Raw genomic sequence first — 19,043 nt, 5'->3', positions numbered from 1 at the left:
TTTTTACAGAAAATATCCTTCACAGTATGGATTTCTTTAAATAATTGAATATGATACATCACTTCATTTCCCACACCTATATAGTATATTGCAAGGGTACAAGTCAAATCTATCAAGTATAGAACATAAATGTCTTAACACTGTGATTAAGTAAATGAGGTGAAAGCTATGTTAGTAGGATGTAAGCACTCCAATTTGTACAAATAATCAACACATTGAATCCCGCAACAACATAAATGTATTCATGATCTATGTATATATTAATATAAAAATATTTATTTTTCTCAATAATTATTTGTTTTTCTATATAGAGGCTGTCAAAAGCTTTAATATCCTATTTGCATTATAAACACTTTAATTGTTAAGAAAAAACATCAATTACTTAGTTATCTGTATATGTGTGTATGAGAGAGAGAGTGTGGTTTTGTAAGTGTATATTTCCAAATTTCATACACATTAATTTGTAAATGAGACAAATAGTTATAAATGTACAGTATTTTTTATTCTGCAGCATCAGGTTACATTCTAAATTGTCATATTTTCCATAGAAATCAATTTTTCACTTTTTTTGAGGGGTGGAGGACAGAATCTCACTCTGTCACCCTGGGTAGAGTGCTATGACATCATTGTAGCTCACAGCAACCTCAAATTCCTGGGTTCATAAAATCCTCTTGCCTCGGTCTCCCATGTAGCTGGGAACACAGATATGTACCTTTGTTTCCAGTTAGTTTTTTCTATTTTTAATAGAGATGGGGTCTCGCTCTTGCTGAGGCTGGTCTTGAACTACTGAACTCGAGCAATCCACCTGCCTTGGCTTCCCAGAGTGTGGATTAGAGGTGAGAGCCACCGCACCTGGCCTGATTTGTCAATTATTATTCTCTTAAAATATTCTTTTCAAAAATATCACTAGATTTGAAAACACAAGTGAATGTTACCCTGTTCCAATTTACTTATCATACAGTTATGGCAATGATTAGATATTCATAATGTGATATAGATTTTATAGTACACTTAAGCGTTTTTATGTACCTTAAATATACATTAAGTGGTTTGTGATGTCAATTTTCTTAAGTAATAGTGTTTTAAAATTTATAATATTACAAAAATATTATGGTATTCATAGTACAGGCAGAAATGTTCATTAAATATTTCACATTTAAGTGGAAAATTTTGAATTATTTCTTTACAGTTCAAGGCTTTTCCTCAGAAGAAGATTTTGAGAAGTACATTAAGTATGAAAATAAGTGTGGGTATGTGCTGGCTGCTATTGTTTTTGATCATGACTTCAAAAACAAAAATGACAGTTTGCCACTGAAGGTAAGAAATATCTAAAGACCTGATAATTATATTTTTAGATTTTAGGAATTTAATGAGATATAGGTAACACCCCCATTTTATAAATGTGAAAAAAATAACTTGCAAGATTATAAGTGCTAGTTTATATGAAAGCTAGTTTATAAGTTAATTCCAGCTCCAACATATTTTAATGCCTTTTATTTTATTATATCATAGCTGTGTACATTAATGCAATCATGGGGTACAACGTGCTGTTTATTTCCTGGTACCACTACCACAATTTTTTTAATAGTTTTTTTTTCACCATACACTGGTTTTATATACCATTTGATAAATTTTCATCACACTGGTTAACATAGCCTTCCTGGCCTTTTCTTAGTTATCGTGTTCAGACATTTATATTCTACATTTAGTAAGTTTCATATGTACCCTTGTAAGATGCACTATAGGCGAGGTCCCACCAATTACCCTTCCTCCGCCCATCCTTCCCCCGTCCTCCCGTCCCTTTCCCATTTCCCCATATTCATAGGTTATAATTGGGTTATAGCTTTCATATGAAAGCCATAAATTAGTTTCATAATAGGGCTCAGTACATTGGATACTTTTTCTTCCATTCTTGAGATACTTTACTAAGAAGAATATGTTCCAGCTCCATCCATGTAAACATGAAAGAGATAAAGTCTCCATCTTTCTTTAAGGCTGCATAATATTCCATGGTGTACATATACCAAAATTTATTAATCCATTCGTGGATTGATGGGCACTTGGGCTTTTTCCATGACTTAGCAATTATGAATAGGGCTGTAATAAACATTCTGGTACAAATATCTTTGTTATGATGTGATTTTTGGTCTTCTGGGTATATGCCCAGTAGAGGGATTACAGGATTGAATGACAGAGCTATTTTTAGATCTCTAAGTGTTCTCCATATCTCTTTCCAAAAGGAATGTATTAATTTGCATTCCCACCAGCAGTGCAAAAGTGTTCCCTTTTCTCCACATCCACGCCAACATCTCTGGTCTTGGGATTTTGTGATATAGGCTAGTCTCAGTGGAGTTAGATGATATCTCAAAGTAGTTTTGATTTGCATTTCTCTGATGATTAAAGATGATGAGCATTTTTTCATATGTCTGAAGGCCGTGTGCCTGTCTTCTTCAGAGAAGTTTCTCTTTAAGTCCCTTGCCCAGCCTGCGATGGGATCCCTTGTTCTTTTCTTGCTAATGCGTTTGAGTTCTCTGTGGATTCTGGTTATTAAACCTTTGTTGGAGACATAACCTGCAAATATCTTCTCCCATTCTGAAGGCTGTCTGCTTTCTTTACTTATTGTGATTTTGGCTGTGCAGAAGCTTTTTAGTTTGACCACGTCCCACTAGGGTGTTTTTGAAGCTGCTTCAATTGCCCAGGGGGTCCTCCACATAAAATATTTGCCAGGCCTGTTTCTTCAAGAGTTTTCCCTTCACTTTCTTCTAGTATTTTTATAGTTTCATGTCTTAAGTTTAAATCTTTAATCCAGTGAGAGTTGGAGGTTCTACAGGTTGCCAGCCAGTTCACCCAGCCCATTTGTTAAATAGGGAATCTTTTCCCCACAGAATGTTTTTAATTGGCTTGTCAAAGATCAAATAACAGTAAGTAATTGGGTTCATCTCTTAGTTCTCCATTCTGTTCCATACATCTACCTCTGTTTTTGTGCCAGTACCATGCTGTTTTGATCACTATCAATTTATAGTATAGTCTGAGATCTGGTAGTGTGATTCCTCCTGCTTTGTTTTTATTGCTGAGTAATGTCTTGGCTATTCAAGGTTTTTTCTGATTCCATATAAAACACAGTATTATTTTTTCGAGATCTTTAAAGTATGACAGTGGAGCTGTATTTAATAGGGACTACATTAAAATTGTGTATTGCTTTGGGTAGTATGGACATTTTAACAATGTTGATTCTTCCCAGCCATGAGCATGGGTTGTTTTTCTATTTGTTAACATTTTCAGCTATTTCTTTTCTTAGAGTTTCATAGTTCTCTTTGTAGAGATCTTTCACATCCTTTGTTAGATAAACTCCCAAATATTTCATCTTCTTTGGCACTACTGTGAATGGAATAGAGTCCTTGACTATTTTTTCAGGTTGACTCTTGTTGATATATATAAAGGCTACCGATTTATGAAGGTTAATTTTGTTTGATGTGTTGTTGGATTCTTTTGCTAGGATCTTATTGAACATTTTTGCATCAATATTCATTAGAGATATTGGTGTACAATTTTCTTTTCTTGTTGGATCTTTTCCTGGTTTGGGTATCAGGGTGATATTTGCTTCATAGAATGTGTTGGGAAGTATTCCTTCTTTTTCTATGTTTTGTAAAAGATTAAGTAATATAGGTACTAGTTCCTCTTTAAAGGTTTAGTGGAATTCTGATGCGAAGCCATCTGGTCCCAGGCTTTTCTTTTTGGGGAGATTTCTTATAGTTGATGGTATTTCAGTGCTTGTTATAGGCTTGTTCAACATTTCCACTTCTGTCTAGCGAAGTCTATGAGGGTGGCATGTTTCCAAGTATTGATCTATTTCCTTCAGATTTTCATACTTCTGAGAGTATAGTTTTATGTAATATTTATTAAGAATTTTTTTAATTTCTGAGGACTCCGTTGTTATTTGGCCTTTATCATTTCTGATTGATGAAATTAGGGATTTTACGCTTCTACTTCTGGTTGGGTTAGCCAAAGGTTTATCTATTTTATTGACCTTTTCAAAAAACCAGCTCTTTGTTTGATCTGTTATATGATTCTTTTGTTTTCAGTTTCATTTAGTTCTGCTCTAATTTTAGTTATTTCTTTTCTTCTACTGGGTTTAAGGTTGGAAATATTTTTCTTTTCCAGTTACTTGAGATGTCCCATTAAGTTATTGACTTCCTCTCTTTCCGTTCTCTTGAGGAAGTCTTGCAACGCATCAATAAATTTTCCTAAATTTTCATGTTAGGACTGCCTTTACAGTATCCCAAAGGTTCTGATAGTTCATTTCCTCATTATTGTTTTTTCCAAAAATTTGGTAATTTCCTTCTTAATCTTGTCTATGACCCAGCTATCATTCAGCATGAGGTTATTTAATTTCCGTGTTTTTGTATGCATGTGGAGATTCCTGTTGTTATGGAGTTCAACTTTTATTCCCTTATGGTCCAAGAAAATACAAGGAATGATTTCTATTCTTTTAAATTTGCTGAGGTTATACTTTTGACCTAAGATGTGATCAATTTTGGAGGATGATCCATAGGCCGATGAGAATAATGTGTATTCAGTTTTATTATGATGAAATGTTCTGTAGATGTCTATCAGGTGTAAATGTTGAATGGTTAAGTTTAGTTCTAAAATTTCTTTGCTTAGCTTCTTTTTTGAGGATCTATCCAACACTGCCAGAGGAGTGTTAAAGTCTTCAACAATTATGATGCTGGGGAAATCAAGTTGCTCATGTCAATTAGTTTCTCTTATAAATTGAGGTGCATTCTGTTTGGGTGCATAAATGTTGATAATTGAAATCTCATCATGTTGAATGTTGCCCTTAACAAATAAGAAGTGACTGTCATTATCTTTTGTTACTTTAATTGGTTTAAAGCCTATTGTATCTGTGAATAAAATTGCAACACCTACTTTTTTCTGATTTCCATTTGCCTGAATTATAGATGACCATCCCTTCACTCTGAGTCTATGTTTATCTTTTAAGGTAAGGTGAGATTCATGAATGTAGCAGATGTCTGGCCTGAGTTTTTGTATTCAGTCAGGCAACCTGTGTCTCTTTAGAGGGCAATTTAAACCATTCACATTAATTGAGAGTAATGATAAGTCAGATAAAGTTTTGGGTATCGAATTTTTCAAAAGTCCAAGGGTCATTTTTAATCCTTTCACCACTATGGAAGTTAAAATTTGATCAAATATTTCTGAGTGAGTTTACTTTGGTGGTGGAGGATTGGGTTGTTCATTACAGAGGATAGGTGTGAGAATATCCTGAAGAGCTGGTTTAATTATGGCAAATTTCTTCAACATGTGAATGTCATTAAAATATTTAGTTTCTCCATCATAAATGAAACTCAGTTTAGCTGGATACAGGATCCTGGGTTGAAAGTTATTTTGTTTTAGGAGATTAAAAGTCGATGACCACTCTCTTCTGGCTTGAAAGATTTCAGCAGAGAGATCTGCAATCCTTCTAATGTTCTTCCCTTTGTATATAATTGTTTTCTTCAGTCTTACAGCTTGAAGAATTTTCTCCTTCATATTAACTTTAGTGAAGTTAATTATAACGTATCTATGAGAATTTTTATTTGAATTGAGTTGTGCCTGTGTTCTAAAACTGTCTGCTATCTGAATTTCAGAATCTCTTGGCATGTCTGGAAAGTTCTCTTTAATTATTTTATGAAGCAAAGCATCTGTATTCTTCGCAGCAGCCTCATCGCTTTGAGGTATTCCTATAAGGCAAATATTAGATCTCTTCAAATTATCTCAGAGCTCTCTGAGAGAATGATCCGTTTTTGTTCTCCACTTTTTTTTTTCCTTTGAGCATTTGGGAATGTTAAAAAGCCTTGTCTTCAATGTCAGAGATTCTTCCTTCTGCCTGGTCCATTCTGTTACTGAAGGATTCTACTGTATTTTTTTAGATCTTTGAGGGCTGCAAAATATTGCTGCAGTGTGTCAAAATCTTTGGTCATTTTGTCTTTAAATTCGTTGAATTCTTTTTTTTTTGCTAGAGATTTTTTTTTAAATTCGTTGAATTCTTGAGACATCTTTTGAATTTCTGCTTTGAATCCTAATTCCATCATTTCCTCCATTCTGTTGATCTTATTTGCTATCCAAACTCTGAACTTGATATCTGACATCTCTGCCATTTGTTTGTGAATGGGATCTTGTGCTGATATGCTTTATTGTTTCTTGGGGGAGTTGATCTATTCTGATTCATGTTGCCAGAGTTTTTCCGCTGATTCCGCCGCACGATTGGTTTTCACTGTAGGCTAGGTGGTCAGGTAAGGTGAAATTGGATTGGATTTTCCTGGAGTTGTGGTTAACCAGCCCTTTGTTAAGGATCTGGGACTGATGACTGCAGCTTTTTCCCCTTTAGCTTTGCAAAGGACCTGTATAGTATTACAGTCTGAGGCTGAGGAAACATGCTTGGCATGGTGGGGTTAGATGGCTCTGTCTTGTATTCAGCTGGGTTTTGTCCGATCCTGGTGGATCAGTGACTCTGGTGAAGTCTTAGCTGTGGAGAAATAAAAGCAATTAAGACACCCCCACCCACCATGGACAACAGCTGGAAGGGGAAAATCAACCCTTCCTGTTACTACACAACCAGGGTACCACCCAAGAGGGTCCTTGGATGATTGTCCCAGGTTAGGGGTTCCAAACCAATTGACCCAGTCAGTATGAAATCTCAAGTGGGAGAGTTCGAAAGGTCTCCAGCAGCTAGATTGCTTTGTTGGAGTCGCAGCTTGCCCCAGCAGAGGTGGCCTGCAGCTATCTCACTTCTCTCTCAGCTAGGCTCCCAGTCCTCAGCTTAATTGAGTACTTTCTGGATGTTATCCTTCCCTCTGGACAGGAGATTCTGTCGGAGGCTGCTTCCATTTGGCCATCTTGCTCCCTCCCTCACATATATATTTTTGTTGGAAAATTTTATCCATTTTCATTCAAGGTAATTATTTATAGGTAAGGACTTACTTAAGTTAATTGTTTACTCATTGTTTGGTACTTTGTTTCTTTCATCCTCTCTTTTGGTCTTTTTGGTTTAATAGTTTTCTGTAATAGTATGTTTTTATTTTTTCCTAATATTGTTTTGTGCATCCACTATAGATTTTCACTTCGTGGTTATCATTAGGATTGCATGGAACATTGTTACACTTGTAACAATCTATCTCAAGCTGGTAAAAAGTTAACCTTGATTGCATACAACACTATACTTTGAGATAAGTTCACTCTCTGTTCCCTGGACTACAGTACAATAGCATGATGATAACTCACTTCAGCCTCAAACTCAGACAATCCTCTCACCTCAGCCTTCTGAGTAGCTAAGATTAGAGGTGTGTGCCACCATGCCCATCTTTTTTTTTAAATCTTTTGTAGAGATGGGGTCTTGCCATGTTGCTGAAGTTAGACTTAAACTGCTAGTCTCAAGAGATCCTTCTGTCTGGGCCTCCCACATTGCTAAGATTACAGGCATGAGCTACCATGGTTGGGGAATGATTTTAGTCCCCCTTTCTACATTTTATGTTTTTCTTTTTTTATTGTTGGGGATTCATTGAGGGTACAAGAAATCAGGTTACACTGATTGCATTTGTTAGGTAAAGTCCCTCTTACAATTGTGTCTTGGCCCCAAAAGGCGTGTCTTCATCTTTCCTGCCCATTGATATATGGGATTATTGTTTTTTTTAATGTGGATTAATTTGACATCTCTATAGATCCTAGTTATCAAGCTTTTGTCTGATTCAAAATATGCAAATATACTTTCCCATTGGATAGGTTGTCTGTTTGCTTTGGTTTTTGTCTCCTTAGCTGTACAGAAGCTTTTCAGTTTAAGTCCCATTAATTTATTTTTGTTGTTGTTGCAAATTGCCACGGAAGTCATCTTTATAAAGTCTTTCCCTAGTGTTTTTCCTATACTTTCTTTGAGGATTTTTATCATTGAATGCCTTAAATTTAAGTTCTTCATCCATCTTGAATCAATTTTTGTGAGTGGAGAAAGGTGTGGGTCCAGTTTCAGTCTTTTACATGTAAATGTCCAGTTCTCCCAGCACCAGTTATTGAATAGGGAGTCTTTCTGCCAAGGTATGTTCTTGTTTGGTTTATCGATGATTAGGTGGTTGTAAAAGGTTAGTTTCATTTCCTGGTTTTCTATTCGATTCCAAATGTCTGTGTCTCTATTTTTGTGCCAGTACCATGCTGTCTTGACCACTGTGGCCTTGTAGTACAGCCTAAAATCTGGTATGCTCATGCCCCTGGCTTTGTTTTTATTACCAAGAACTGATTTAGCTATGTGGGTTTTTTTCTGATTCCATATAAAACAAAGAATAATTTTTTCCAAGTTTTGAAAGTATGATGTTGGTATTTTAATAGGGAGGGAGTTGAATCGATAGATTTCTCTGGGGTATAGACATTTTAACAATGTTGATTCTTCCCAGCCATGAGCATAGTATGTTCTTCCTTTTGTTAATACCCTCTGCTATTTTCTTTCTTAGGGTTTCATAATTTTCCTTATAGAGGTCCTTCACCTCTTTTGTTAGATAAATTCCTAGGTATTTCATTTTCTTTGAAGCGATGGTGAAGGGAGTTGTGTCCTTTATTAGTCTCTCATCTTGGCTGTTATTGGCCTGTACAAAGGCTACTGACTTGTGGACATTGATTTTATATCCTGAGATATTGCTGTATTTTTTGATGACTTACAGGAATCTTGTGGTTGAGTCCTTGGGGTTCTCTAAGTATAAGATCATATCATCAAAGAAGGAGAGTTTGACTTCCTCTGCTCCCATTTGGATAATCTTTATTTCCTTCTCTTGTCTAATTGTTTTGGCTAGAACATCCAGCACTATGTTGAATAGTAGTGGCATTAGAAGACAACCTTGTCTGCTTCCAGTTCTAAGAGGAAAAGCTTTCAGTTTTACTCCATTCAGTAAAATATTAGCTGTGAGTTCATCATAAATGGCTTTGATAGTTTAAGAAATGTGCCACCTATGCTTATACGCTTCAGTGTTCTAATTAGAAAAGGATGCTGTATTTTATCAAATGCTTTTTCTGCATCTATTGAGAGGATAATATGGTCTTTGTTTTTGCTTCTGTTGATATGGTGGGTTACATTTATGGACTTGCATATGTTAAACCAACCTTGCATCCCTGGGATGAAACCTACTTGTTCATGGTGCATGACTTTTTTGATGAGAAGCTGTAATCTGTTGGGTAGGATTTTGTTGAGAATTTTTGCATCTATATTCATTACTGAAATTGGTCTGAAGTTCTCCTTTTTAGTTGGGTCCCTTATATCTTTGTTTAATTTATGTTTAGAGATTCTGTCCAGTTCTGTAAGAGGATTGTTAAAGTCCCCTGTTATTATGGTGTTATAGGATATCATATTGCTCAGATGAATTAAGGTCTGTTTCAAGAATCTGGGCACATTTAAGCTGGGTACATAAATATTTAGGATTGAAATGTATTCTTGTTGTATTTTTCCCTTGACCAATATGAAGTGTCTGTCTTTTTTTTTTTACTTTAGTTGCTTTGAATCCTTATGTATCTGAAAATAAGAGTGCAACTCCTCTTTTCTTCTGTTTGAATGAAAAGTCTGAATTCTGTTTGACTGAAAAATTGTCTTCTAGCTCTTAACTCTGAGTTTTAATTTGTCTTTTGAACCTAGGTGTGTTTCCTGTAGAGAGAAAATGGATGGCTTGTGTTTTTTAATCCAGCCAGCAAATCTGTGCCTCTTCAGTGGGGAATTCAAGCCATTAATGTCCATTGAGATAATTGATAACTGTGGTAGCATTCTATTCATCTTTTTTGGAAAGTCCATTGCTTAGTTTTGTCTTTTGCATCATTGTGGAAGCTAGGTTTTGTCCTTTAATTTCTGAGTATTTACTTTGCTGGTGGTCTTTCTTGTGACAGTGATGCTATAGTTCGCTCTACCCTCGAAATACAATTATAAAATGATATTTTATTTCTATCACTGCTAATATTTGTTTTTTAATGTTCATTGGTTTAAAATGTTTGTTTTCTATTGTTCATTCTAGGTAAAATATCACCTGCGTTTTCGTAATTCAAATGCTGTCAGAAATGGTATACTTGGAATGGTTGATAGCCAAAACGTAGACTGGGATACATCTATGCTCTTTCCTATAATACCTTCTATAGGACCCAGGAACCCACTTGAAGCAGATGGGGGAGATCCTGGTGAGCAGATTCTTGAGCATACTTATATTGCTATTTTTGTTTCATGCTAGCTGTCATATATGCCTTTTTTTTCAACATACAATAAAGTTGTTCACTTATTGTAGCAGTACATTTTTTAAATTTTTTTTTAAAGTAGAAAACTTTATGCATTTGAAAAGTGTCTTTATATTATTTTAAATCATTTCTCAGGCTTTATATATCTATGCATTTGTATAATCTGACTTGGTAAATTTTGAATTCACTGACTTAATAGACACATTTTCCTGTACTAACATGGTCTGTACACTAATGGTTTTTATTATTCTTTTGAGTTAATGAAGGATTTAATTATGCAATGGTAATTAACATATTAATATATTAAAATACATATGTTTGTTTGTTATTATACTACATTTTGTTTAATTATACATTGTTGGATATTTAGTTTGCTTCCACCTCATCACTATTGTGAATAATGTTGCAATGAACATGAGTGTGAAAATAATCTATTTGAGATCCTTTTATTTTATTTTTTTATCTATTTATTTTATTTTATTTTATTTCTTTTTTGGAATCAAGACTCATTTATTTACAGTGTTTTTCTTCCTAGGATAGTTATTCCAGAAGCTGATGCTCATTTCCCATTGGCCAACTTATACGTATGACCTCCTGAATAGAAGCAGGGGTCTAAATCTTATTGGCTCTACTGCTTTACCTTTTCTATTTTTTTCTAAGACATTTGCATTCCACATTTACCAAGGCTCACATATACCCTTGTATGATGCACCACAGGTGTGATCCTTTCAATGCCTCTCCCTCTATCCATCTCCCCCCTCCCTCCCCACCCTTTCCCCCTCCCCCCTATTCTTAGGTTATAACTGGGTTATAGCTTTCATGTGAAGGTCCTAAATTAGTTTCATAGTAGGGCTGAGTACATTGGATAATTTTTCTTCCATTCTCGAGATACTTTACTGAGAAGAATATGTTCCAGCTCCATCCATGTAAACATGAAAGAGGTAAAGTCTCCATCTTTCTTCAAGGCTGCATAGTATTTCATGGTGTCCATATACCACAATTTATTAATCCATTCGTGGATTGATGGGCATTTGGTTTTTTTCCATGACTTAGCAATTATGAATAGGGCTGCAATAAACATTCTGGTACAAATATCTTTGTTATGATGTGATTTTTGGTCTTCTTGGTATATGCCCAGCAGAGGAATTACAGGATTGAATGGCAGATCTATTTTAGATCTCTAAGTGTTCTCCATATATCTTTCCAAAAGGAGTGTATTAATTTGCATTGATTAATTAATTAATTGATTGATTAATTTGATTGTTAAATTCTTGAGACAACTTTTGAATTTCTCCTCGGATTCTCAATTCCATTTTATCAATCTTGTCTGCAATCCAAATTCTGAATTCGATTTCTGACATGTCTGCCAGTTGTTTGTGAATGGGATCTTCAATTACATCCGCCATATCTTTCCTTGGGGGGGTTGATCTATTCTGGTTGTTCATGTTACCAGAGTTTTTCTGCTGATTCTGCCCCATGGTTGTTTTACTCCCTTTGATTTTTCCCCTGGGGTTTAGTTGAGGGCCCGTTCACTGTTGTGGCCTGAGAGACTGGGGCCCTGTCTGGTGTGGTGGGGCTAAGTGGTTCTGACTTATTTTCAGCTGGCTTCTGTTTGACCCCAGTGAAGCACTTGCTCTGGGTTGAAGTCTCAGTTCTCTGAGTTGGCCCTGCCCTGTAAGTTTCCTGGGTCTGTGAGTCACCTCAGGCAAATCCTATACTCAGGGGTGGCCTCCTCTGGTTGCCCAGGGAAGCAGGGGGTGTGGCTTCAGCTGCCTCAGGGAACTGCTGCTCTGATGTGGTTCTCCCTCAGCCTCACTCCTGTGTCCCAGAGTCAGGACCGACCAGCTGCAGTTCAGGCACTGTCCACGCCCTGACAAATCCCCCAAGAATCTGGACTCCCAGGGGACAGGCCTCCAGATCCCAGAGTCAGGGTGGGGTGGGGCTCCGGGAGCCCAGAGCCACCGGCAGCGAGCACATTCAGTTCCTCCCAATCTTTAGCTCTGCTGCACCGCTGCAGCCCAAGCCTCCAGGTTTCAGAGTGAGGGCGGGGTGGGGGGAGCGGTGGGAGCCCAGGGCCGCTGGCAGTGAACACACTCAGTTCCACTTAGTTCATTGCCCGGACCCGGCAGGCGCTCAGGTCTCCAGATCACAGAGCGAGGGTGGGGGGAGCGCCGGGAGCCCAGAGCCCAGAGTCTGTCACCCTGCTGCACCACCACAGCTCAAGCCTTCAGGCTTCAGAGTGAGGGCAGGGTCGGGGAGCAGCTGTAGCCCAGAGGCGCCGGCAGTGAACAGACTCAGTTCGACCCAGTTCCTTGCCCAGCCTCACGGCAGGTGCTCAAGTCTCCAGACCACAGAGCGAGGGCAGGGGGAGTGCCGGGAGCCCAGAGCTGTCAGCGAGCACACTCAGCTCCCTCCCAGTCTCTCGCCCGTCTGCACCGCAGCAGCTCAAGCCTTCAGGCTTCAGAGTGAGGGCTGGGTGGGGGGAGCAGCTGTAGCCCAGAGCCGCTGGCAGCAAACAGACTCAGTTCAACTCAGTTCCTTGACCGGCCACATGGCAGGCGCTCAGGTCTCCAGACCACAGAGCGAGGGCGGAGGGAGCACCGGGAGCCCAGAGCTGGGAGCGCAAAGCCGCCGGTAGTGAGGTCACACAGTTTCGCTCAGTTTTATGCCTAGTTGTATTGTTGCCCAAGGAGGGCTGTTGCACCACGCCTCAGGGAAGCGCCACCCTTGTGAGGGTCACCCTCCACTGACTGTCCTCACCTCTCTCCCATGCCCCAGAATTAGCGCTGACCAGCCACAGCTCGGGGACTGTCCTCTCCCCTCTAGAAGTCACCCAAGAATCCGAACTCCTGGGGGACAGGCTTTTAGACCTCAGAGAGAGTGGAGGGAATTGTTGGGAGCTCAGAGTTGCCAGCAAAGGATATTTACAGTTTTATACAGTTTTATGTCTGGCAGGAGAATGCCTAGGCACCCTAGTAAGGGAGGTAGGTCCAGATTTTAGTAGGTTTCTCCCGTGAAGTGTAGTGGGAGGGCCTTTGATTTCTGCCCATTTGTTTGTGGGGTTCTTAAGCCGATCAGGTGGGGGTGGGGGGACTCCCGTCCACTTGGTGGTGGGTTTTGTACCTTTTGTTTGTGTCCTTGTGGTCGCAGCTCTCCTCAGCGGGGTTGATGTGAGTACTTAAACTTTCTCGCTTGGTGCTGCTTGAATCCATCAGGTTACTTGCTAAATTTTCGTCCCTTAACTCTCCTTCAGGACAGGAGCCTCTGTGGAAAGCTGGCTTCAGTTCACCATTTTGTCTCCGCCTTGGGATCCTTTTAAATTCTGCTACATGTATATAAACAACTAGGATTAGTGAATTATTTTGTAATTACATTTTTAATTTTTTGAAGAACCTCTATACTGTTTTCCATAGCAGCTATACCATTTTACATTCCCTTAAATAGTGCACAAGGAATCCAGTTTCTCTGTGTTCTTACTATACTTGTTCTTTTCTTTTTTTTTTTTTTATTAAATCACAGCTGTATACATTGATATGATCATGGGGCATCATTCCATACTTGTTATTTTCTGTTTTTCTTTTCTTTTAGTGACCATAGTAATGGGCATGAGATAAAATCATGTTTTGGTTTTGATTTTCATTTCCCTGATGATTAGTAATATTGAGCATCATTTCATGGGCTTCCTGGCCACGTGTTTATTTTCTTTGGAGAAATGTCTATTTGATTTCTTTGCCAACTTTTTAGTAGAGTATTTGGTTGTTGAGTTGTAGGAGGGAGTTCTTTATATAGTCTGGATATTAGCTCATTATCAGATATATGATATGCAAATACATTCTTTCAATCCGTAAGTTGCCTTTATACTCTGTTGTTTCCTTTGTTGCACAGAAGTTTTTTAGTTTGATATCATCCATTTGTCTATTTTTGCATTTGTTGCCTGTGTTTCTGTTGTGATATCCAAGAAATCATTTCCAAATCCTAAGTCATGAAGTTCTTTTGCATATGGTGTGAGCTCAGTATTCATTTTCATTCTTTTACATGTGGATAACCAGGTTTTCTAATACCATTTATTGAACAGACTATCATTTTTTCCATTGTGTGGCTTTGGCGCCCTTGTCAATCATGTGACCATACATGTAAGGGTTTATATTGGGCTCTCTTTTCTGTTCCATTGATCTTTATGACTGCCTTTATGCCAGTGACATTCTCTTTTTGGTTTATGCTATCTTTGTGATATGTTTTGAAATAAGAAAATAAGAAGCCTCCAGCTTTGTTTGTTTTGGATATTCAGGGGTCTTTGAGTTTTATATGGATTTTAGGATGTTATTTTTTATTTCTGCAAAAAAAAGTTCTATTGGGATTTTAATAAGAATTTCATTGGCTATGTAAGTCGTTTTGAGTAATCTGAATATTTTAACAATACTAAATATTTCAGTCCTGAACATAGGATGTGTTTCCACTTATTTATATGATGGCTTCTCAGCAGCCCCCCATACAGGTTGTATCTGCTCTGAAAAAACATTAATCTGCCTGATATTCCTTAGAACATCAATATTGCTGATTTCAACCTCAAGGTCCCCATCCTGTCCTAGTTTGTCTAAAGGTGGAGGATTGGGCTGAACTCAAGTCCTTAAAACAAGCAAGGCCAAACAAGTCCAGGAACAGAGCCCATTTTGAGCCTTGAAAGATTCAAGCCTAAGGACCCAGATTCTGTCTGGGGAATACCATTTGAAATGGAATGATGCAGATATTTGTGTGATATTTCTTGACCATGCTTAGTCCTCACATGTGTAGCCATGCTATTATCCAATGTACATAGCCATTACATATGTAAGGTGGCCTGCCTTCCTCAGGGGAAGTCAACATGCCAAGCCACTCATACCTTTAGCTGTCACACATAGCTAATCCCAAGGATTGGGGATTGTATTGAGCAGGGCCTGCTTCCCAGAACTGAGTGCACATTTCTCTCACTAGAGTCTTTATTCTTAGCTTCTGAGGTCCTATGCAATTAGTACTTACTGGTGAGGTATGCTGGGTAAATAGAGCTGGCCCTTCTAATTTGGGAATATGGTGACAGGCAAATAAGGGCAGGCTTTTATGAGAACAAGAGTTACCTCCTAGTTTTACTAAGATTGTTATATCTGGTGTCCTTTTTTTTATTGTTGGGGATTCATTGAGGGTACAATAAGCCAGGTTACACTCATTGCAATTGTTAGGTAAAGTCCCTCTTGCAATCATGTCTTGCCCCCATAAAGTGTGACACACCAAGGCCCCACCCACCTCCCTCCTTCCCTCATTCTGTTTCCCCCCCATAACCATAATTGTCATTAATTGTCCTCATATCAAAATTGAGTACATAGGATTCATGCTTCTCCATTCTTGTGATGCTTTACTAAGAATAATGTCTTCCACGTCCATCCAGGTTAATACGAAGGATGTAAAGTCTCCATTTTTTTTAATGGCTGAATAGTATTCCATGGTATACATATACCACAGCTTGTTAATCCATTCCTGGGTTGGTGGGCATTTAGGCTGTTTCCACATTTTGGCGATTGTAAATTGAGCTGCAATAAACAGTCTAGTACAAGTGTCCTTGTGATAAAAGGATTTCTTTCCTTCTGGGTAGATGCCCAGTAATGGGATTGCAGGATCAAATGGGAGGTCTAGCTTGAGTGCTTTGAGGTTTCTCCATACTTCCTTCCAGAAAGGTTGTACTAGTTTGCAGTCCCACCAGCAGTGTCAAAGTGTTCCCTTCTCTCCACATCCACGCCAGCATCTGCAGTTTTGAGATTTTGTGATGTGGGCCATTCTCACTGGGGTTAGATGATATCTCAGGGTTGTTTTGATTTACATTTCTCTAATATATAGAGATGATGAACATTTTTTCATGTGTTTGTTAGCCATTCGTCTGTCGACTTTAGAGAAAGTTCTATTCATGTCTCTTGCCCATTGATATAAGGGATTGTTGGCTTTTTCCATGTGGATTAATTTGAGTTCTCTATAGATCCTAGTTATCAAGCTTTTGTCTGATTGAAAATATGCAAATATCCTTTCCCACTGTGTAGGTTGTCTCTTTGCTTTGGTTATTGTCTCCTTAGCTGTACAGAAGCTTTTCAGTTTCATGAAGTCCCATTTGTTTATTTTTGTTGTTGTTGCAATTGCCATGGCAGTCTTCTTCATGAAGTCTTTCCCAATATCTTCCAGTGTTTTTCCTATGCTTTCTTGGAGGACTTTTATTGTTTCATGCCTTAAATTTAAGTCCTTTATCCATCTTGAATCAATTTTTGTGAGTGGGGAAAGGTGTGGGTCCAGTTTCAGTCTTTTACATGTAGACATCCAGTTCTCCCAACACCATTTATTGAATAAGGAGTCTTTCCCCCAAGGTATGTTCTTGTTTGGTTTATCAAAGATTAGGTGGTTGTAAAATATTACTTTCATTTCTTGGTTTTCAATTTGATTCCAAGTGTCTATGTCTCTGTTTTTGTGCCAGTACCATGCTGTCTTGAGCACTATAGCTTTGTAGTACAGACTAAAATCTGGTATGCTGATGCCCCCAGCTTTATTTTTGTTACAGAGAACTGCCTTAGCTATACGGGTTTTTTTCTGGTTCCATACAAAACGCAGAATCATTTTTTCCAAATCTTGAAAGTACGATGTTGGCATTTTGATAGGAATGGCATTGAATAGGTAGATTGCTTTGGGAAGTATAGACATTTTAACAATGTTGATTCTTCCCCTCCATGAGCATGGTATGTTCTTCCATTTGTTAATATCCTCTGCTATTTCCTTTCTGAGGATTTCATAGTTTTCTTTATAGAGGTCCTTCACCTCCTTCGTTAGGTATATTCCTAGGTATTTCATTTTTTTTGAAACTATGGTGAAGGGAGTTGTGTCCTTAATTAGCTTCTCATCTTGACTGTTATTGGTGTACACAAAGGCTACTGACTTGTGGACATCAATTTTATATCCTGAAACATTACTGTATTTTTTGATGACTTCTAGGAGTCTTGTGGTTGAGTCTTTGGGGTTCTCTAAGTATAAGATCATGTCGTCAGCAAAGAGGGAGAGTTTGACCTCCTCTGCTCCCATTTGGATTCCCTTTATTTCCTTGTCTTGCCTAATTGTATTGGCTAGAACTTCCAGCACTACATTGAATAGTAAAGGTGACAGAGGACAACCTTGTCTGGTTCCAGTTCTAAGAGGAAAAGCTTTGAGTTTTACTCCATTCAGTAAAATATTGGCTGTGGGTTTGTCATAGATAGCTTCAATCAGTTTTAGAAATGTGCCACCTATGCCTATACTTTTCAGTGTTCTAATTAGAAAAGGATGCTGGATTTTATCAAATGTTTTTTCTGCATCTATTGAGAGGATCATGTGATCTTTATTTTTGCCTCTGTTAATATGGTGGATAACGTTTATGGACTTGCGTATGTTAAACCAGCCTTGCATGCCTGGGATGAAGCCTACTTGATCATGATGAATGACTTTTTTGATGATAAGCTGTAATCTATTGGCTAGGATTTTGTTGAGAATTTTTGCGTCTATATTCATGAGTGAGATTGGTCTTAAATTCTCCTTTTTGTTTGGGTCTTTTCCTGGTTTTGGTACCAAGGTGATGTTTGCTTCATAGAATGTGTTGGGGAAGATTCCTTCTTCCTCAATTTTTTGGAATAATTTCTGCAGTACAGGAATAAGCTCTTCCTTGAAGGTTTGATGAATTCTGGAGTGAAGCCATGTGGACCAGGGCATTTTTTGGTTGGAAGCTTTTTTATTGTTTCTTTGATCTCAGTACTTGAAATTGGTCTGTTCAGGAGCTCTATTTCTTCCTGGCTGAGTCTAGGGAGAGGGTGTGATTCCAAATATTGATCCATTTCTTTCACATTGTCAAATTTCTGGGCATAGAGTTTCTGGTAGTATTCAGAGATGATCTCTTGTATTTCTGTGGGATCAGTTGTTATTTCCCCTTTATCATTTCTGATTGAGGTTACTAGAGATTTTACTTTTCTATTGCTCGTTAGTCTGGCCAATGGTTTATCTATTTTATTTATTTTTTCAAAAAGCCAAGTCCTTGTTTCATTAATTTTCTGAATGATTCTTTTGTTTTCAATTTCATTGATCTCTGATTTGATTTTGGATATTTCTTTTCTTCTACTGAGTTTAGGCTTAGATTGTTCTTCTTTTTCCAATTCCATAAGATCTCTTGTGAGATTGTTGATGTGCTCTCTTTCTGTTTTTCGAATGTAGGCATCTAAAGCGATGAATTTTCCTCTCAAAACTGCTTTTGCAGTATCCCACAGGTTTTGGTGGCATGTGTCTTCATTGTTGTTATGCTCAAGGAAGTTAATGATTTCCGGTTTTATTTCTTCCTTCACCCATCTGTTATTCAACAGAAGATTGTTTAGTTCCCATGCCTTTGGGTGGGGTCGAGTTGAGTTCCACCATTTTTGTTAGAGTTGAGTTCCACCTTTAGTGCCTTATGGTCTGAGAAGATACAAGGTAAAATTTCAATGCTTTTGATTCTGTTGATATTTGTTTTGTGTCCCAGGATAGGATTAATTTTGGAGAATGTTCCATGGGGTGATGAGAAGAATGTATATTCTTTATCTTTGGGATGGAGTGTTCTATATGTGTCTATCAAGCACAGTTGTTCTAGGGTCTCATTTAAATCTCTTATATCCTTGTTTAATTTCTGTTTAGAGGATCTGTCCAGCTCTGTAAGAGGAGTGTTAAGGTCCCCTGTTATTATGGTATTGTCAGATATCATATTGCTCAGACTGAGTAAGGTCTGTTTCAAGAATCTG

General features: G+C 37.9%; 1 protein-coding gene across 1 annotated transcript in view; it reads left to right on the top strand.

The window, feature by feature from the left end:
- The window catches only part of LOC128562312 (phospholipid-transporting ATPase ABCA3-like), a 59,950-nt gene extending 49,709 nt beyond the window's left edge, over positions 1 to 10,241 (top strand). Inside the window, exons 4-5 of the mRNA XM_053557155.1 lie at positions 1,190 to 1,317; positions 10,032 to 10,241. Of these exons, the coding sequence (XP_053413130.1) occupies positions 1,190 to 1,317; positions 10,032 to 10,241 (338 nt within the window). The remainder of the gene's footprint in view (positions 1 to 1,189; positions 1,318 to 10,031) is intronic.
- The last annotated feature ends 8,802 nt before the right edge of the window (positions 10,242 to 19,043 follow it).

The sequence above is a fragment of the Nycticebus coucang genome, chromosome 12, assembly GCF_027406575.1.
Source record: "Nycticebus coucang isolate mNycCou1 chromosome 12, mNycCou1.pri, whole genome shotgun sequence".
Classification (NCBI taxonomy): domain Eukaryota; kingdom Metazoa; phylum Chordata; class Mammalia; order Primates; family Lorisidae; genus Nycticebus; species Nycticebus coucang.
The sequence above is the reverse complement of the archived record's forward strand: the minus strand, read 5'-3'. Positions and strand labels throughout refer to the sequence as shown.